The sequence below is a fragment of the Hippocampus guttulatus genome, chromosome 12 (assembly GCF_054856545.1).
Source record: "Hippocampus guttulatus isolate MCC_2025c chromosome 12, RoL_Hgut_1.0, whole genome shotgun sequence".
In the NCBI taxonomy this organism is placed as follows: Eukaryota; Metazoa; Chordata; class Actinopteri; order Syngnathiformes; family Syngnathidae; genus Hippocampus; species Hippocampus guttulatus.
This window is the reverse complement of record NC_141272.1, coordinates 19,445,547-19,467,491: the sequence shown is the minus strand read 5'-3', so window position 1 is coordinate 19,467,491 and position 21,945 is coordinate 19,445,547. Positions and strand designations below refer to the sequence as shown.

Sequence of the window (21,945 nt, the reverse complement as noted above, 5' to 3'; positions counted from 1 at the left end):
TAAGACAGAAAAAAAACAATTAGTAAATGAACCTTAAAATCAATCCTGAAACACAAGGGTAGCCATGTGATGATCTTAAAACTGATGTTATGTCCTCCCCGCCCTCTGGTCTTTGTGAGCACACAGGCTGCTGAGTTCTGGAGTACCATATTTTCCGCACTATCAGACGCACGTAAAAGCATTCAATTTTCTCAAAAGCTGACAGCGGGCCTTATAATCCGATGTGCCTTATATATGAATCAATATTCTGATTTCTGGGATGTAGTATTTTGTATGTTCTGTGAAGCTCTTTGTCACAGCTGCAGCAGTTGTGAAAGCTCTATATAAATAAAGCTGTATTGTGTTGTATTCCCCTTAGTGTAACTCCATCCAGGAGATGCAAAACACAACCACAGCCCCTACTGGAGCTTCTATTCTATGCTCCTTATAATGTGGTGCGCCCCATATATGAAAATAGTTTTAAAATAGGCCATTCATTGAAGGTGTGCCTTATACTCCAAAGTGCCTTATGGTGCGGAAAATACAGTAATTGTAGGTTTGAAATGCTCTTTTTTTGTTGTTGTTGTTTATTGTGGGGGAAGATCAGAGAGATCAGAGATCAGATTGCAATGCATGCACTGGTCGGCACCTCTGTGTTACCTTGAGAGAGGAACGGGCTGTAGTCTTAAGATGGTAAACACCTATTTTGGTTTCTCTCCTGATGCGCGAAATAAAATTAAGCTCAGTGTCAAAAGTGACATGCAGGTTCTTTGCACAATGTTGAATTTTGGTAAAAGCTTTTCTCTCTTGCCTACAGGACATCACTAAAACTTCTGTGTTATTCTACATGAGCTGATGGAAATTCACTGCCATCTACGACTTCATTTACCTCACATATTTTTTTTAATTGTGTTTCAATAGTGGTGCGCTCGCTCCCTTTGTAGACTTACTATACAGGAGAACTTGTTTAGAGAGTGCTTTAATCATGTTGTGTCTGTATTGTTTTTCAGTTTTCCCTGCAGGCATCCTTCAACCCACTTTGTACAATCCCGAATTCCCACAGTAAGTGTCTGTCCTCCTGTGTGTCCTATATCCCACAGGTATGACACGATCACTAGTGCCTCAAAAACAAAGGTCGTGAAGTCTCCATTATTCTGGCAAACCTCTCCTTCCCAAAAAGGCCCAGCTCCCCTGATTTGATCCAAAGCGCAATTAGCGAACAAGGTCTCTCCGAATGGAACGGGTTTCATTGCTCCTTCGCCTCCCTGAATTTAAGTGAAGTAATTGGACAGAAATTGACAGATGAGAGGACTCCTCTTTGTCAGTGTCTCCTCTCTCTTTGCTCATCTTTCAGCTGAACACCTGTATATGAGAAGTGCAGTATGAAGCAGGCCAAAATAATTTTACTTCGAACTTGAACTTGCACATACATTTCAGACCACACGTTATTTACATCCAACCCACTCCCTTCGAGATGTGAGAGACGCTTATTCGTTTTAATATCACAATGTCGAAATTGTTGTCAATCAATGTCGAGTACAGTGATCCCTCGATATTTCGCGGTTCGTTTATCGCCGCTTCAGTGCATCGCGGATTTTTTCAAACATTCATAATTTCTTTTTTCATATACATGGGGTACAGTACTGTATATGTTGCGCTATGTGACTCGCTGTTGTTTTGCAGCTTCTCGCGGACCGTTTGCGCACTTTTTGCAGACTTAAAATATATATATATATATATATATATATATATATATACAGTATATATCTATTATATATACAGTATATATATATATTATTTTTTTTACCTGTATATGTTTATTGGTCGCTACTTCGCAGATTTTCGTTTATCGCGGGTGGTTTTGGTCCCCATTAACCGCGATAAACGAGGGATTACTGTATGCAGTTTTCGATGAGCCCGTTTAGTACCTACCGTACATTAAAAAATGTCTAAACCACGGGTAAACACGCATTTTTGGTCAGTGGGAAAGGCTCACTGGTCAGTGTCGATCCGTGTCTACCAGCACACCATGGGAGGCGGGTTGTGACCGCCTCCGCTCCGTATCGCTTGCAGTTTGAAAGCCTGACACGGTAGCTGCCCGGTAATTACATGATGACATAGGGCGGTACATGATGAGTCATAATATCGCGCACCATCGGCCTCGTATATAGCACGCCCCCCGCAATTTCGGCCAAAAATTCATGTCGTCTACGTTGTCTCAGTAGTAGCAAAGAGTTGATCCTCCGCTGCTTTTCGACCATTTTGAGGATGGTAAAAAATATGATCAAAGAAAGAACACTCGCTTCCATGTTGCTTTGTTTACCACCAAGAAATCTGTCGCACTATCATCTACGCAATCACAGCGTGGTGATGTAACCAGACGCAAAGTTCTGGAAGGAGGGGTCGGGGGGGGGGGGGGTCGCAGAATCGCCTTCTGTTGATCAATCGGGAAGGGACAATACGCCAAATAGTTGTGTGTTGCCACGGATCACTACTATCCACTAGTTTCAGTGGGAAAAGGGTAAAAATTGAGGTTTAATATCACTTTAATCATTTCAGGACATTGGTTACTACGGGTTATCATTATTAGTGCATGAAAGGGTTCAGGGCATTATTTTAACTAATTTGGGGGATTTATACAGGTTTACTTGATACAACAAGATCAATCGGTCAAACTAATGTCTGCGAGAGAAGTAAATAGTTCAAACTGTCTGTTCAAACGTGTCGTGCAGCATACTAATAAAATTAGATTCGCTTTAACATACTTTTAAGTTCTGTCAAATGGGCCTGTGCTTGTTTCTATGCTGCCATCGTGTTCCCTTCATGTAATGCAAGTACAGAAGAAAAATCCATTTGGAACTTGATAAAGCAATAGAGCATTACAAAGTAAAGCAACGGAACAGTGACTGCAGCTAAAATGACATTAACTTCTTAAATTAGAACAATGAATTGCCTGTCAGACAGGAGTCATCCTCATCAAGCTACAACTTCATTTGCAAACCATTCTGGCATGAATTCAAGTCAGGGTGCTGGTTTTGGTGTGTGGTGAAAAGCGATGCAAATTAATGTTGGAGACGATCGAACAAATCAAGAGCGTTTCCAATCCAGTTTTCAACCCCTTTGTAAACCGAATGCTGCTCAAAATGATGTTGATGCAAGTGCAACTATTGAACTGAGTCCACATTGCTGCAACTTCTTTTTATAAATCCCACACTCAGAAATGAGATCATTAGAGCAAACAGTTTGTGTGCTAAACATGAACGTATACTTTTATGTCCTCATTAGTGGAGATCGCCACTAATTCCACTACCTGCTGCCATGCATGCAGATAAACATTTATTAATGGTACGGAGTCTGGATCTGTCCCCCTTTCAGGAGAACAAAATTCCCAAACACGTACACACACACACACGCACACACACACACACACCTCAGGATCACATCCAGTAATTGAAGCTTCAATCAGCCAGTTAGTTTTAGCGAGGGAGTCCGGCTCATTGCGAGGCAGCGTATCGACTCGCTGTCAGAAAGTCATTTTCAGACGTAGCCATGTGAATAGCCCCGAGTCTGCCCTCGAATTGGACTCCCATCTTTGCATGAGCTGCAAAGACAGCCGGCTTCCGGTTAGGGTCAGCAGTTGGGCAGAGGTGTGTGTGCCTAATAAAGGTGAGGTGTGGGGTGATGAATTTCTCTCGGAGAATGACATTCCAGGCCTTCCCCTTACATTCTCTAGTGCCGTTGGTAAAACAGATAAAGTGTTAAGCACTCCATTGCATAGAGAATTGTGCGTTTGTCCATGTCATTAAAGTGTGTACCTGCATGAGTGAGCTCAGTGTGAGTCCCATTATATGTGTTATGGTTTGCCATGGCTGCAGCACCCTCCCACCCTCAACAACACAATTAAATCAATGAAATTCTACTGGGTGGAACCTCCAAAGTTATTGTTATAACAGTACCTGTACAATACAAACTTACAATATATCATAGAATTCTAACGAGTAATCTAACGGTGTTTGTTTGTTTTTTCTTCTTCTTTCTGCCTACATTCTTGCTGCTGGAGGCTGTAAATTTCCCCAGTGTGGGACTAATAAAGGATATCTTATCTTAAATGACTTGCAACTTAAAACAGTCGGCCAACCATGTCTCATTTACTTTCATCTATTTTCAGTCCGTCAGTTCCCAGTACCTCTGCTAACCTAAAAATATTATAAGCAATGCTATTGTCTAACTTGTTTATCCGATCTAGACGGAAATACTTTTGTGTAACAGTGTTTCATTCCACCTGCTAGGTCTTTGAACTATGGGGGAATAGGAGCAATCATTGGCCATGAGTTGACTCATGGATATGACGACTGGGGTAAGAATACTTTTCTTAAAAATGAGATGTGATGGTAAAATATCTTGATCATACACAAAGCCCGGATGTATCATTCTCGCTTGCCTTTTCAACATTGATCCACATAACGTAGGGGGACAGTATGATCGCCACGGCAACCTCCAACAGTGGTGGACTGAGGACAGCTACAGAAAGTTCCAGAAGAAGGCTGAATGCATTGTGAAGCTCTACGATAATTTCACAGTTTACAATCAGAGGGTGAGTTTTGGCTATTTCAAATTCAATTTCACTTGTCCAAGAAAATCATACACACAATTCTGCCACATTTTGTCGATTGATAAGTCTCTTGAGAAGAATTCACTCAACGGTGGGAAAAATGAAAATGAAATGAAAACATTAACAGTTAAATTCGAGTACCTATCCTTAATTGAACCATTGAACCAAAATGACTGTAAGAGCATGATTGCAGTAGTGCATCGTTGTACCATGAAGTGATGACGGATGATATTTGTCATGTACAACTGTCAGGTTACAGTTGCACTTTTAAGTTCGACAAAAGTTTTTGTTTGTTTGTTTGTTTGTTTGTTTGTGGAGGGGGCAATTGCAAACTTCACCTTAAGTGCAAGAATGTTAGAGGACAAAGAGTGAGGCGGTGTTACGCCCATAGATATACAGTATGTGGATCAAAATGCAAATAATATCAGACCTCCAAAATTGGACCACAATTTCTGTTCCCATTGTATACCATCTAAAGTTGTTTGACTTCGGCTTCGTCCCTTTCAGTCAGGTGTCAAATAATACTATATCCTTTCAAGATTTAACTAAAACTATTTATATTTTTCTATTACCGGTAGGGTTTTTTTTTTTTTGTCATCGAGGAAAGTACAGGAATAAGGGGATGTAGGGTGGCACCCCACCACCCTAAACAATAATAATTAAAATAATACTAGTTTAACATTCTGAAGGCCAGAAAATCAACACTCAATTGTTTTTAATATATACTGTATTATTTTTCGAGGGATCACAGAATCTCTCCAAAGCAGTTGACAGAATGTGCCTCTGCTTGCTGGCGCCACGTCATGCACTCCACTTTGCCTCATTTGCGTCCAAGACACAATAAAGCAGAAGTAGGCTCTCCGTCAGACTGATGGAAGGTCCGTCATTCCATCGCTCTTTTCGTCAGCATTTCAGGCCGACCCAGGAGGGCACAGTACATCCCTGGCCGGTGACATCCAATCAACGTCAAAGAATGCAATTTCCACAAAAAAGATAGATGCCACAAAAGCAGTCACGCAGCCAAATTTTAAAAAAAGACAACAGACACACACACGTCCACACACAGAGTTGTGATTGGTGAAATAAACAAGATGGGACATATGTCACTGTGGTCTGTGGGACTGAAAAGAATACAACACTGGGGGGGGGGGGGGGGGGTGTTCTGAAAAGGCTGCGGGTCAGGTCTGTGTGACCTGCCTGTGACATGGTAAGGGTAATGCTGATGTCAGATGACACGGATGTAGCCAAATTTTGAGCCGACAGACGTTTTGCAGACAATCATCATGTCTCGTCGCCAATTTGGAGTTGTCTTGATGCGTCGTGGCTTGTGGAGTGTAACATAGTTAGTGATTAATCTCCTGGCATCTGGGATGCTTCACGACGACGAAAGTCTCGCATGTCAGAATATTTTTTCGTGTTGCTGCATAGTGTGACATGTCCTACCTCATCCTTCGATTGGTTCTGTGGCATCGACCAATAGGAAGATAGTGCCCTCTTAATCATGACGAAAAACAGGAAGTGCATAAACAAAAACAAACAATATCAGAATCATCTTTTTTGGCCAAGTATATCGAACATACAAGGAATGTGTACCCGGTAGTATCGGCTACACTAATATTGCAATAACAAGCAACTACGAGTATCGAAATACTTTCCATTATGTATTGGTACCATTGTGCCATTTGGTACCACTCAATGACAGCTGTGAGACAAAGTGTAGAGTCATAGAGCAGAAATAAAGTGATCAGTGGGGGCTTGAAAAACGGCAGCTCACCGACAGACTCAGCAGATTGACAATGTCCACCTCTACAATCAAGCCGCTTTTCCCAGTTACCCATCTCATCATGATTAAACTGCATTTTCAAATTACCACTGGCCACTCAGTGGTTGAGCAGAGTCATCCTTGCTGTGTTATTTAGTGACTTTTCATTAACTTAGCTTGAAGAGTTGATGATGAGATTTAATGTGGCTTCAAACTCGTCACATAGGAACAGTTTCCTCTGGTGACGAAAGCAGTCCTCTTTTTTAAGAGAAAAGTCAGCCACTCTAAACTATAGCAGGTCGGGTCAACTGTGGCAAACTGGATAGGCATAGCGCAGTGAAAATGGCGCTCTATTAAACCTTCAGCTCCAGGCAATGGACTGTAATTCTGCGATTCCTTTTTTACATTTGACTTCATAATGATATGCCACAATTTTGAATTGAATTTTGTGTGTTTGTTAAATATTCAGCATGTAAATGAGCAGTTTATTATTCCCTCCATTTCCATTGTGTGCACTCGGGATCATTGAAAGCAAAACATTTTATTGCACCCTATTTGGTAATTTGAGTTAAGATTTTAGAATGCAATGTGAATGTGTTTTCTGTATCTAGGTTAATGGCCGCCTGACACTGGGAGAGAACATAGCAGACATGGGAGGACTCAAGCTGTCATACTATGTGAGTACGAATTACTGAGTGATCAGACTCATACTGCTGAATCTCAACTCAACTCAATTGTATTTATTTATAGAGCACTTTCAAACAGCCATACAAAGTGCTGTACATAACTGATGTAAAAGTCATTTAGAATGCAGAAACGTTGACTGAGGATATGCAATTTATGGTAAATTTATAATAAATGAATATAAAATGCAGAATAATAGTAGATTACCGGTAATATGGTTACAAAATCTGTTCCTGATCTGAGCCCAAAAAGTTTTGGTTAGCTTCAGAGAATTTTAAGATTTCAAACTGGGCCCTGACACTATTTTGTTATGTGATTGATGGGGGTCATGTGTGAGTTAAAGCATGTCAAAAATTGCACAAAAATGTGAATCAGTCCAAGCGGATGTCCATCAATTTTTTTATTTTATTAAAACCCAAAAACAGTCAATTTCCATCCATGGAGGACGAACTAAGGAAATGAGAAAGTATTCCCATTTGAGATGCTGAAATCACAAGATTTGATGTTTTAAAAATTTATTCATATTTAAAAAGTGATTTCAAATCGAACTTTCTTTCCATTTTGTGTTGCATAAACTTGCTCACCAGAGCCGTGTTTTTCTGATTTTTTATGTGGGTTTTTTTGGGTGTTCAGTGTGGCCATTGGACATGTAATTATCTAGGCAACTTATGCTTGACTGTCATTGTGTTTTACCTCAAATATAATTTGACAATTTGGTTATTTAGTTCTTTAGCCACTGCAGAAAAGCAGCAGTTGGGGATAATAAAAGTTGGCTTATTTCCTGAACGTCCTCCGATCCGTCTGGAAATTGAAACAGAAAAGAACCATGACAACTCCACACAGCCAATAACAGAATGCCCATATGTACAGGCTGAAATCTTGTATTAGTCCAGTAAAATTGTCTTTAAAATCAGGGGATTCACTTGTTTTGCACACTCTGGACTCTGCTTTTGTCAGTATAGAAACAAGCAGCCAAACGGCAAGCAAAATGGCCAAAGGCTGCCAGCCAACTATTTCTCAGTTTAATACCCCTTCCCCTCTGCCGGGTAAACACGCCTTTTTGGGCAGTGGGAAAGGCTCACTGGCCAGTGTCGATCCGTGTCCACAAGCACGCCATCGGAGGCGGCTTGTGATCGCCTCCGCTTGCAGTTTGAAAACCTAACACGGGACTTCCCGGTAATTACGTGATGACATAGGGCGATACGTGATGCGTCATAACATCACGCGCCATCGGCCTCGTATATAGCACGCCCCCACAACAAAGCTAGGAGATCGCCCCTTAAGCTGTTGTATCAGTCGTAGCGAAGAGTTGATCCTCCGCTGCTTTTCGACCATTTTGAGGATGGTAAAAAGCATGATAAAAGAAAGAACACTCGCTTCCATGTTGCTTTGTTTACCACCAAGAAATCTGTCGCACTATCATCTACGCAATCACAGCGTGGTGATGTAACCAGACGTAAAGTGGTGGAAGGGGGGAGGGGCGCAGAATCGCCTTCTGTTGGTCAATGGGAAAGGGGCATTATGCCCATTGGTTGCGTGTCACCACGGATCACTACTACCAACTAATTTCAGTGGGAAAGGGGTATAATACCTCTTTCCCACTGAAATTCGTGGGGTATAATACCCCTTTCCCACGGAATAATTTCATACATAGAGATACCACTGTAATTAAGAAATGTCTCAAGTTACATATTGCTGGTGTTAAGTTTGGTCAATTTCATATTGTTTCACAAATACAAATCGATACTATTGGTCATTCGGCCACGTGGTTTTCGTCCTGGCTATGGAACAGTGGATCAGCTTCCCACTGTCATCATGGCGCATGCATGGGAGTTTGCCCAGCGAGTCTACTAGACTCAGAGAATGGCATTCAAGCAGTCCCAAGGATGCCCTTTGTCACTGATCTTTCCCATAACCTTTATGAACAGAATTTCAAGGCTCAGCCAAGGCATTGAGTGGGTCCATTTTGGTGGCGTTGGTATTTCGTCCCTGCTTTTTGCAGATGATCTGATTCTCTTTACTTTGTGAAGCCATAACCTTCCACTTTCACATGAATGGTTTGCAAGCAGGTGTGAAGCGGTTGGGATGAGGATCAGCACTTTCAAATATGAGGCCATGGTCCACCGACAAAAAGGAATGGAGTGTCCTTTTCACGCTGGGAGGAGATCCTCCCCCAAGTAGAGGAGTTCAAGTGTTTAGTAGGCTTGTTCACAAGTGAAGGAATAATGGAGTGGGAGATTGACAGTTGGATTCGGTGCAACATCTGCAGTGATGTGGACTCCGTATCGGTCTGCAAGAAGCAGCCAGCCAAAAGGCAAAGCTCTCAATTTACCCGTCGATCCACATTACTACCCTCACCTATGGTCACAAACTGTGGGTTATGATCAAAAGAACAAGATCACAGATAAAATAAGAGTTTGTTCCGCAGGGTATTCGGACTCTCTCTTAGAGAAAGGATGAGAAGCTCAATCATCCGGGAGCGGTTCAGAATAGAGCGCTGCTCATTCGCATCAAGACTAGTCAGATGCAGTTGCTCGGCCATCTGGTTAGGATGCCCCCCGGGTGAGGTGTTCTGAGTATATACCACAAGAAGTATGCCCAGGACATGCCGGAGAGACTATGTATTTTGGCTGGCATGGGAACACTTGGTGATACCCCTGGAAGAGCTGGTAGAAGTGGCTGGTGAAAGGAAAGTCTGATCTTCCCTACTTCAGCTGTTGTCCCCACGACCTGACCTAAGAGAAGATGGACAGATGGACTTATAATTTTATGGACACATGGCTGATAAATGAATGCATGCTTGCAGTCTATGAATGAGGATATTATTGCCAAAAGTCTTTCAAATATTCACACCCACTCCATTATTTCTTTCCAGTTCACTCTCTTTGTTATGATTAAATAGTTTACGAGGCCAGAGCACATATAGCGTGGCGACCTCACAATGCAGAGGTTCAATTCCAGCTCCGGCCTCCCTGTGTGGAGCTGCATGTTCTCCCCGGGCCTGCGTGTGTTTTCTCCGGGTACTCCGGTTTCCTATGTGACTCGTTTGAGCACCCCTGATTTAGAGTTTGTATTTGTCTCATGTTTTGTAATGTGGGGGGAACTCCACACAGGAGTGCCAGAGCCAACATTTGAAACCAGACTCTAACCCCTCGTTTACTGTGCAGCTTATTTATCTAAACGTCTGTCTTCTTTTTATTGATAACCCCGATCACATTCACTCTGTCCAGGCATATCAAAAGTGGGTGAGAGAACATGGGCCAGAGAGGCCCCTACCAGGGCTGAAATATACACATGAGCAACTGTTCTTCATTGCCTTTGCACAGGTACTAAGACCTCGCATTGTCTAATTTTGTTGCCATAGATGCTTCATTTGTTTCAAGTGGAGACCTCAATTTGTATCCTTGCAGTTGAAGCAAAACTGATTGTATTTCATTTGTTTATTTGTTCATTTCTTTATTTCAGAACTGGTGTATGAAAAGAAGATCTCAGTCAACCTATTTGCAGTTGTTAACGGATAAACACGCACCAGAACACTACAGGTAAATTGCATGCACCAAATACACGCTTACGTACAGCAGATCCTTTGAAAGTCGTGAATATCTTGCATATGTGCACATATCTTATCCCAATGTACTAATATAGTATTCATTTTTCACCCTTTAGAGTGATTGGCAGCGTTTCCCAGTTCAATGAATTTTCCCGTGTTTTCCATTGTGGGAAGGGTACTCCCATGAACCCTGTTGACAAATGCTCTGTATGGTGACCCCAGCGGAAATAATTTGACTTAATTTGAAGTTGCCACCAACACACACACACACACACACACACACACACACCGTCACCACTATTCATTACAAGCAGATGTCCTACATGACGGTGAAAGTGAATCTTTTCACACTCATCAGTGCAAACACAATGAATGAGTGATCCTCATACAGTCCATCATCTGAAGAAATGTCTCCTAACCGCTCTCATCAGTCATGCACATATCACAAATTAACACATATCATTGACGATACATATCTATTTTTGTATTTTAGATCTTTTTTTTCCCCCCCTTCAAATCATCTATTTTTGTATTACAGCAAATATATGATGGCCATAATGTATTTCAGCAGGTTTAAGTTTTACTTAAGCAACACATTTCTCTGTAATTTAACATCCGATGCATCACCCGGAACATTCTCAGCACATCCCAAGATGATTTCAGTGCAGACCGGTGTCAATTTTTTTTTTCCTCAACTGCAATGACAACATTGTTTTGCATCGCGAAATGTTGCCCCTTAGTTCTGTACCGTATTCAAGTTGGCTCTTGCTCTTGTGGTTTAGAGCGCAAAGCTCACTGTCATGACTGTTGTATCGTTTGCCTGCATTGTTCTCTTGTTCGAGTATTTGTACCTTTTCAAGCGGCGTGAAGTGTTTCTTTGTAAAAGTTGAATTCATTATTGACCTTTTTCCTCAGGAAATGTAGCACCAAAATTTAGTATCGGTACAACTCTCACCTCATCACCAAATCAAGGAGCTGTTGTTTGTCAACAAAAAAAAAAAAACGTTCCTCACTGGACTGACCAGACAAGCTCATGTGATCATATGAGAACCAGTAACCGCAAGAGAAGCAGTGCGTTGGATCGCCATTAGTGTATATTCACGGTCAATGAACTCACAAATAACAGAATACAGCACTGTACTGTATATGCACTCGGTCCACTCAACCGAACTTTCTGGTGGAGATGACTCAAGCATATGTACTGTTATTTGAAAGAAAAGGCTTTTGTCCACCAAATGTGATGAGTGTTGTTGTGAACTTGGTTTTGACGAAAAGAGCATGTTCCCTCCCTTTGTCACCTAACATCACAAAGCTCAAACTGACATGCTGTACATGGATCATTCAGGACCGACTGTGCAGCGGCAGTATTCGTTCACATGTGATCGCTATCGCTTTCCTCTCTATGGTTGCTGTTCAATGTTTGAATAAATTCAAACAAATCCTTGTGCCATGTATGTGTGTGGCTTTGGGTCATTATCGGTGTGTTATCAGTGTTTGTGTGCTCCCAGGCTTGCTTCTCTAGCAATGGCCCAGCTCAATCGCAGCAACTGTACAGCTGATGGTGGACTTCGCTATCAGGTAGAACTGGACTTACCGAATGAATCTCTTTGTGACTGGGCATAGGCACATATATTTATGAACCCAAATGCCATCATGACTTTTGAGTGTCTGCTTGTGGAAGTGGTTGTAGTCGTCCAGGTGCTCACAATTTATTTCAAAACCGCAAAGCAAAACAAAGCATGCTTTTCCTACAGCAAAATAACGTATTTTTTTTATACGCTTCTCAACATGTAGGCATGGTGGACTCAAATGCAGGGAAAGACATATCGTAGTTTGTTTTGAGGTGACCGAAGTCATGGGACTAAATCCATTCAATCAAACTGGACAGAGGTGACAATCCACAGTCTGAATTTTCTGTCACAGCAGCGCCTGGAGTTGATCAAGGCTGACTCAGGCTAGATTTACCTTGCATGTCATTGCAAAAGTATACAGTAGACCAGTGGCGGATGCTGGTCTGTCAAGGAGGGTAAGCTCAATTTCGGCCTACATCATAAAATGTGTCTGTTTATTTATATGTGAATTCTACTCTCCGTTCCTTTTCAAGAAAATGATCTGTGACTCTGTGGTGATATAAGTCAGTCTGCGAACACAAGCAACTACAATAAAAACCACCAGAAATAAAAGATAAATTTGTCGCTAGTCGCTTTCAACAAAGAGAGTGTCGCTAAAATGATTAGAAGAAGTCTCCAGTTCAACTCAGAACACAATGAGAATTGAAAAATGCTCCCATGGAGGCCTACACCAAAAGATCAGTGATTGGCTCATTTTGCTGTCAATCAAAAAGAGATTCAGCCTCAGACAGATCATCATGCAGAAAAGCTCAACATCCGAATCCGCCCATAAACGCCCACTGTCCATAGACTCCCAGAGACGCTTCCTAAACAAACTGCTAGTGTTGTCACCAAAGGAGGTACTGGAATCAAAATTTGGCCCGGGAATATTCTTCAAGGGCTAGCGGTGGGGGTGAGGTTCGTTTGTACGGCGGCCGTCACGCTACTTTGTGTGATCGTTGACAGGGTGGAGGCAGGGGGACGGTGGCCATCACACGCCTAAACATAATCGACGAAGGAGGAGCGAGTGGGATGTACGGCGGACGTCACACTACAAAAGTTAATGGCAGCCGGTGGGAGTGTGGCAGTCATGCGGTTCGCCCAGCCCACAAGTAGACCAGTAAAAGCACCACATTTCCCGGAAATTCCAAATGGCCAGCACGCCACTGGTTGTCAACAAACTTCTGCTTTCTGAATTTATTCCACATTGGGCTATTACAGCTAGGTTGTTCATTAACAATGAGTCATATTTTGTTAATGATGCAATCAGTCAGCTTTGCAATTACTTGAGCATTAACTTGAGAACTCACTGTGCCTACCTTCCAGGTAGTGCTAAGAGAAAATGGCACACTCAAACAAAAATTAGCGAAATGTTCTGAAGAAACAAAATTACCATGGACAAAGGCCCTGCCCGTAGCACTAATGTGGAGATTGAAATGTGCTAAACTATCTTCTAAACTTGCCAGAATCAGAAAGGTGGCAGCCAACGGCCCCACTGAAGTCAGCAGAAAGCTTCCGTCACCGGTTCCAACCAGATGACTGTGGTCATCAAGGTCCTCACAAGGAAGAATTGGCACTTCCTCAGGTGGCAAGTTCTGTTCCAGGTGTTGATGACCCACAGTGCAGTTTAAGTTGCAGAAAGGGCCACTTGGACCCATGTCAGTCATTGCAGGGTGGTGCAGTTGAGACAACCGACCAAAGTATGCCTGCTGCGGATGGGATGAAAGAAGCGCCCTTTTTCTGACAGGTGATCTGCCCGGTCACCAACTCATCTCGGCGAAAGAAGCCCCTCATTAAAAAAGTCCCACTCGGATGACATCGTGCTGATCAACCACCGAGCGCCTCATCGATTTCAAAGAATTTCATGGTGGTCTTTGGTGGGTAATTGAAGAGCGAACAAAGACAAGGCCAACACATTCCTAACAGAGCACAAGAAACACTTGAGCTGTGAAATACAAATGTGCAACACCATCTAATTCGTTGGAAAACCTCACTGTGTTAAGAAAAAGCTGGAGTTTTAATACTAGACTGCAGCTTTTCACAGAAACTTGTGAAGGGGGATGAATTTGATGTTTGATTGTTTTCTGACTTTTTATTTTCTTGATCATTGAATGATCAAAGCCTCCTAACATCTGCCCTTCGAAATGTCCATCCAGCCATCCATTTTCAACACAGCTAGCTTATCCTGAAGAGGGTCAAGGGGGTTGCTGGAGCCCAGCTGACTTTGGGCAAAAGGCCGACTAACCGACTAACTGGTCGCCAGTCAGTCACAGGGTACATATAGAGACGAACAACCGTTACACACCCACATTCACACCATCACTGACTGGGAACCGATCCCTCGCTGCAAGCATGCAAGTGAGGCGAGTGTACCGCTACACCATCAGCAACTCCTTCGAAATGTGCTAAGCATAACCTCTCCTTTGTCTGCGAGCTGATAGCCGCAATAAAACTGTCCCCTATGCTCTGCAAAACTTCAGGATAGCAAGGCGCTCATTTTATTGATGTATTAGGTTTCTGAGTTCAATCTATGTTTGTCCTCGGCTTAGTATTTAGTCTTTGGGAGGGGGTTTCTCGCCTCTCGAATACTTTACAGAGACATTTATGATGCAAGTCTGAAAGAAAGAAGACAAGCGAGGGAAAGGCCATGGGTGGCGCCAATGATATGAGCAGGCCTTTGCAATCTAGACCCTGGCCTACGGCGTGTGAAGGCAGCAGTGCGGTCAGGCTCAAGTGATCACAGCATTTTTAGTTGGACAACAGGGATATTGATCCTATACACAAGTCTCCAGATCAAATCAAACGGCATCAGTCACCAAAAGCAATGACTCAATGGTTGGCTGGGCTCATTACAAATTATGATAGCATCTGCCAAGATCATGGTAAGGTGTTTCCTTTATTGCTCTCTCCTGAATTAATCAGTCAGTCCTCCAATAATCAACGTTAACTATGTCTGAATTTCCACCACGTCCATTTTCTAATAAACATATCCATTAAAATGTAAATTGGAGCCACCCTTGGGTCTCTATTCCAAGCGGTTTATCTCATGAAGCATATTTTCAATGAACGCTTCACAAATCCATACTCAGGCGTTTAAAAAAAAAAAGGCCAAACTATCAGAGTCATGTTCCCTTTGGAATCATCACCCAAGCCGTTCACGCCGTTTCTTAAACCCTCTGCGTTCGATAAATGGTGATACCTTTGGAGAATATTTCCGCTTTTGACATCCAAAAGAACGTGTGACAGACATTGTTGACAATTGCCACGTTTTGAATGTTTCTACAAATATCTTCCCTCGGGTCATGATGCACATGGATTGTAATGTTAGCTCGGTTAACTGCTTGTCCGGGAGGAGATGACTTTAACTTGAAGTATTTCAATTTTGCAAACAGCTTTGCCCCAAAGGGCCTTAGTGCCATCTTGTAGACAGTACTGAAGTGATATGCAGAAGTCCCGCCCCTGGAGTATTTCCTGTAAAGTCAAAATATGATTTCATTATTTTTGGTGGTGGGATACTATTGATTAATTGATAATGATATCTTGACAACATTACATCCACATACTGAGCTAATGATACAGTTCACCTTGACCTCTGACCTGTCTTCTGCTTCCTCTGACGTGCGGACCAATTTTGACCTTGACGTTGTTATCGGGAAAAGAGGACTTTCTGAAATGTTGGACACTTGCACTTTTATTCATAACAAACCAGGAAAAAAATGTTTCTGTCAATAATTCCCCGTTCAAAAATGAAAAAGCTGTGTTCAGCTTTTATTAGCAGAGAACTTTGCAGTTGACAGCAGCTGTATCTCACTCATTGTGTGATCCAACTGCAGCTGCTAGCGTTTTTTCACCCAAAAAATAACTGGCAGCAAAAGTGACAGCATTGTGACTTTATGGTTTAAATGTGGCAACAGTATGACCGTTTTGGTCTCGTTTTTCTACATCAGAATATGGAAGGCTAAGTTCATATTGGAACATCACTTCACTGTGTTGGCAAAGGTGATCAAAAGCTTTTATTTTGTGTCAATATTTAATTCCCTCCTCGTTCCTGCAGCTCGCCTTGTCCAACTTCTGAAATCTTGCAAAAATCTGTCCTTTAATTATTTGTAGAGAGCTTGTGTTTAATAAATCCGAAATGTCTTGAGCATTTAATCACAAAGTCCAATCTAACACGAACCTGAGGCAGTGCAGTAAACTTCCACTTGATTGGTTATTGATTGATTTCGTAAATTTACTGTGGGTGCAGTCTTTCATCCACGCACGCATTCTCTGTGCCGCTGATCCTCACGAGGGTTGTAGGTGTGCTGGAGTCCAATCCCTGGTGACTTTGGGTGAGAGGCAGGGTACACCCTGAACTTGTTTACAGCCAATCAATCACAGGACACACATAGACAAAAAAATATATAAAATCACTCACATTCACACTTATGGACAATATTAGCAGTGAAGGCCCACAGGTGGCCCGTTCCTACACTTGTAACAGCCCTCCACAAATGTTTTTAATAACTGTACCCCAGCCATTTTACATTGTAATTACAGTGTTCACCAGTAGATAGCAGTGCAACTCCACTCTCAAGACTGTACTTCTCTAGCAGGGAAGACGAAAGAGCAGGTCCTGCAATGATCCGAGGACCAAATGAGGTCAAGAAAAATGGTGTCATTCAGGTAAAACAGGAAGCAGGTTACAGTGTAATGTATGCTCACTAAATTTAAACAGAAACCGATCTGCCTCGTTTGTTTAGAAGTGCGATCAGTCATGACACTACAACACAATCTCGACAGTACACAAGCAACGATTTTGGTTTTCACAATAAACGTTGACAGTTCATTTGAAGTGAACGGTACTGTCCTGTGCCTGTGAATACAATGAAATTAAAGATACACATTTTTTCAGATCAATGTTCACTTTCGCATTCGTTCAGCTTTTTTTTAAAACCATAATGTTAAACTGACTTGATTCATGGATTAAACATCTGTTGTGAATGTTTCCATTCAAAAAGGACTGAAACATTAAACAGTTAGATCATACGTTCAGGCGGCCCGGTGGGCCAGTGGTTCGCGCGTCGACCTCACAGTGCAGGGGTTATGGGTTTGATCCCCGCCTCCAGCCTCCCTCTGTGGAGTTTTCATGTCCTCCCCGTGCTTGTGTGGGTTTTCTCCTGGTACTCCGGTTTCCTCACACATTCCAAAAACATGCATGGCAGGCTGATTGAACACTCTAAATTGTCCCTACGTGTGAGTCTGAGCGTGGATGGTTGTTCATCTCTGTGTGCCCTGCGATTGGCTGGCAACCGTTTCAGGGTGTACGCCGCCGACTGCCCGAAGACGGCTGGGATAGGCTCCAGCACCTCCGTGACCTTGTGAGGATAAAGCAGATCAGAAAATGGATGGATGGATGGATATTACGTTCACCTGGAATAGTTCATATAGAATAGAATATTCCCCCTAACTGTGGAACTGAGTGAGTACCCACGGCTCTATTGTTTTTGAATTGTTGAGCTCTACTACTTGCTCACTCTACACGAGTGACCTTCCTCAACAAAAGAGAATAGGCACAAACCTAACAATCACAAAGTCCCAGTTTATAATGTGGCAATGTCACCCGAAAAAAAAAAGTCTACTCCTCACAGATTGACAACAAATGGTTTAATTGCTGGAATTGCCGTACATCGCTTTTGTTGGACAACAGTGGCCTCTGTTGGTGCAAACAAAAATCTGAGTGCATGTTTGTGGGACTCGAGATGAACATTTCTGATTCCTCATTTTTACTTTTCAAAGTCTTTCATACTTTCATCACGTTCAACATTTCAAACATTTTAGTGGCGCAAAAGCAGCTACGTCACCTGAAATGAGACAACATAAATCAATTCCTAACCTCTCGACGGACAACTGTACAGCCTCTTGATGAGAAACAAAGATGAGAACAGTTTTGTGTGGCTTCACAATATTGTCAGTTCCTTGAAGTTTTATTTGATTGATCATTCCATCATTCTTGTCAGACCACATTTTGCTGTTTGCATAAACTACCGCTCTCCAGAATATAACGATACAAACAAATACACACACTGCACAGCAATTCCCGTTTGTAATATTGTACTGTTCTAGGTTTGACACATTTGAATGTATTTTGGTTTTCTCAAACCTAGAGTATCTGCACAAATACAACAATTGTGTTACATGTGATATCCCATGATGGTACAAAATACACGTATAGTATTGAGATATTTGCGTCCCGAACACAGTTTTGCATTTACCAACATCAACGTGCAAAGAACATTACTCATTTGTCAAACGGGTGAAAGTCATTGATGAACTTCCCCACGAGGTGGAAAAACTACAATTTATTTTCCAGATGAAATAAACCGTATAAGACAATTCTGGTAAGATACCATGTGATCTTCAATACTTTGAGCACTGTTTTATATGTTGTTTTTCATTACGGTGCTTAAAGAAGCATTTCAAAGAAAACTTGACAGAATCACTTGTCACAATTACCTTTTGCGACAGTTTCTTCCTTTAACCAATTGTAAGACATCGGTCTCAATTTCTGCCAATGTGTACGACTTTTAGGCAGAAAAGCAAGCCTGTATGTCATCAACAAAGCTTTTGGAAATCTTGGAACCTTTGCACCTTCTTGACAAGTGGATGTTTTTCATTATCTGGTGTTTGAAATTGCACTGCAAAATTCATTTTAAAATCACTTCCAATATTTTATAGAGTTAACCGACCAGCCAATTTAGAATTACCACCTTTCAATAGTCATGCTGAAGAATGCTTTAAGACAGAAAAATCAAAGTAAGATGCCCAGGGAAGCAGAGGAAGAGGCCTCTTCACCACAACAGGCCCATTCAGAGTCTGAACCATGACAGGCTTAAAGTAATGGCCCTTTCGACAAAATGTGTTGAAATCTCCATTTCCTGATGAATGTGTAATCCCAGACCTCTTGCATAATTTTCCATGTAATTGGTATTGAATTCTGTGGGGGGAAACAACCAGTAGCATAGCGCCATGCCATGAATGCTTGAATAATGACACAATGATGCAGCCTTGAATGGGACATTTTACGGAAAATTGGCTTTTTAAATATGGAGTAATTGCCCTCCCGTTAAGTGTAGATTTACACCATCAAGTACCGTATTTTCCACACTTTGAGGAACACCTTCAATGAATGGCCTATTTTAAAACTGTTTTCATATGGAGGGCGCACAGCATTATAAGATGTAAGATATAGAATAGAAGTTGCAATAGTGCATCCATTAGATGGAGCGACATTGAACACAATACAATACAGCTTTATTTATATAGAGCTTTCACAACCGCTGCTGCTGTAACATAAAGCTTTACAGAACATTTAAAATACTACGTCGAACAAATCCGAATATTGATCCATATATATGGCGCATCGAACTGTAAGGCGCACTGTCGGCTTTTGACAAAAAAAATTAATTTGTGCCTTATCGTGCGGAAAATACGGTAAATCTTATTCGGCTGAATATTTCCGGTGTAGCACAAGCGAAAAAAGTAAAAATTTGCATTTCGATTTATTCATTATGAATATTTTTTTAAATCTGAAAATAGGTGTAACCGAAGGTACCGAACGCGAGTATGCGGGGTCCACAGTAGAATGAATCCATGCAATGACTCGCAGCAGACAAAATGCAGGTCATCAATTCTCATCTTGGGCATTGGCACCACACAAGAAAATAATATTCAGCAATTGACAAAAATAAGTTACTCTATTTTGTTTGTCCGAACATACTTATTATTGCACTGACTGCCTTTTGCAATAATTTTACTGTATCGCTAATGTACCCTGAATTAGATTCTTATTTAAAAGTCTATACCCGTGGAACATCCATTTATCAAGTGCCTGTTTTTATTTACGACTGGAAAATTTGGGTATTCATGTGTCGTCCCTGGGCTATTTTGACACGTTTCACTTTGACAGGGCATATTTGATTTGTCAGTCCACACTGAAGTTTCAATGACAGAGTTCCTTGAAAGAGGACTATATCCGATTTACTAAATGATGAATGCCGGAGGATAGCGCGACCACTGTTTGTCATTTACTTATGATGTTACATGGCTCTACAATATGTCATGTCAGGGTGACACATAAAGGATGACACGTAAGAGAACAAACTTTACTTACAAATACTGTCGACATCTCAGAAGAGATTGAAAGCTGCGGAGATGATTAGCAATCAAGCACAGAAAAGCGGAGATGCCACCAGTACGTGAATGTCTTATTTCCTTGATCATCGCTATTATGTCTCTGGCCTTCTGTTTGTCGAGGTCAAATGAGTTCAATCCTTTGATTTTTATCTCATCAGGAGCATACAGGGCAGTCCCACCTCCTGCTTCATTAGTGAAAGCTCCAACTGCACGAGCTAGTTTAAAGAAGTCTGCGACAAAGGAGTCCAGTTCTGAGAGCTCAGGTCGCAAATACTGCAGCTCGTCTGTCGCATTGGTTGGAGTGTTTCCTTGTATTCTTCTATAACAATCTTGTCCTCTCAGATCCAAGCTCAGATGAAGGGACCAAAAAGCCGGCAGCCAAGGTCGAACCAGCTAATGTGACACATCAAGACTCCACTAGCTCAGGCAAGAGATGTCAAATGTTGACTTGTTTAGTCATGTCATAAAACTCTTTCGGCATGGCCTCAATGACTAATATTTTTCCACAAGCGTACATTAGTATACACGTGGGGTCAGCAACGTGATGCCCGTAGGGCACCAGGTAGGACCCGGGGAGCCTGTGAGTCGAAAAATAGCTTACCAGTGATGAGCCAGATGGAGAATACTTTGGACGTGATCATTTGAAAATGCAAACACTGGCACAGATTTATAGGAATGCAGTGTTGCATGTTGATATTTTTCCAGGTATACATTAATCATTAATAATCACATCATAAAACTGTAAGGTAGTTTCAAGAATTTTTTTATGACAAAAATGTGGATCAAATTGCTATTTGCATTAATCCGTACCCAAAAAGTAGCTCCCAGTTTGTAAAGGTTTGTTGACCCCAAGCCATGCAAGTTACAGTGTTTTTCTAACAGTAGTGTTTTTCATCAGGCATTCAGACAGCAGCTCAGAAGATGAAGCTCCGGGAATGCCTGCTACCAAAGCTGCTAAACCTTCAACACGGTTTCTTGCTTCACTGTCACCAGCCAAAGGCGAGCCAATTGCAGCAAAGGCTGCAGTTCCTGCGGTGAAGCCCGCCGCCGCCATTGCAGCGGCTGCAGAAAGCAGCTCAGACTCTGATTCCTCATCTGACAATGAATCGGTGAAAGCAAAGCCAGCAACACAAAAACCTGCCACCCCATCCTTCAAGCCCGCAACCCGTGCTATCAGGTTTGCTGCGACAGTATTCAAAAGCAGTTCCGATTCAGATTCTTCATCTGAGGATGAGGAACCTGCAAAAATCAAGACACCAACAACCAAACCTGTCGCACCCATTGCAATGGCTGCTGTTGCTCGAGCGAAGACTGGCATTTATGCAAAGACTGCTGCAGCAGAAAGCAGCTCAAGCTCAGACTCTGACTCCTCATCTGATTGAATTTTCGATTCTGATTGAGAATTGAGCAAAAAAAAAAAAAAAGATCACTGTGGGCGGTGTTGCAGTTGACTGACATTCCCTCACTTCCTGTGAAATAAAAAACTGAAACTAACTTGTATCTGACACAAAATTGGTATTGTTGTCTTTTAATAGACACATATGTCGATGAGATCACTAATAACTGCACACAA

At 41.9% G+C, this 21,945-nt stretch overlaps 1 protein-coding gene across 1 annotated transcript in view; it reads left to right on the top strand.

Moving 5' to 3' along the window:
* ecel1 (endothelin converting enzyme-like 1) overlaps positions 1 to 12,039 on the top strand; it is a 52,709-nt gene extending 40,670 nt beyond the window's left edge. Inside the window, exons 12-18 of the mRNA XM_086126346.1 lie at positions 990 to 1,041; positions 4,269 to 4,336; positions 4,449 to 4,573; positions 6,965 to 7,030; positions 10,268 to 10,363; positions 10,503 to 10,579; positions 10,704 to 12,039. Of these exons, the coding sequence (XP_085982472.1) occupies positions 990 to 1,041; positions 4,269 to 4,336; positions 4,449 to 4,573; positions 6,965 to 7,030; positions 10,268 to 10,363; positions 10,503 to 10,579; positions 10,704 to 10,803 (584 nt within the window). The 3' untranslated portion in view covers positions 10,804 to 12,039. The remainder of the gene's footprint in view (positions 1 to 989; positions 1,042 to 4,268; positions 4,337 to 4,448; positions 4,574 to 6,964; positions 7,031 to 10,267; positions 10,364 to 10,502; positions 10,580 to 10,703) is intronic.
* Positions 12,040 to 21,945: the final 9,906 nt, after the last annotated feature.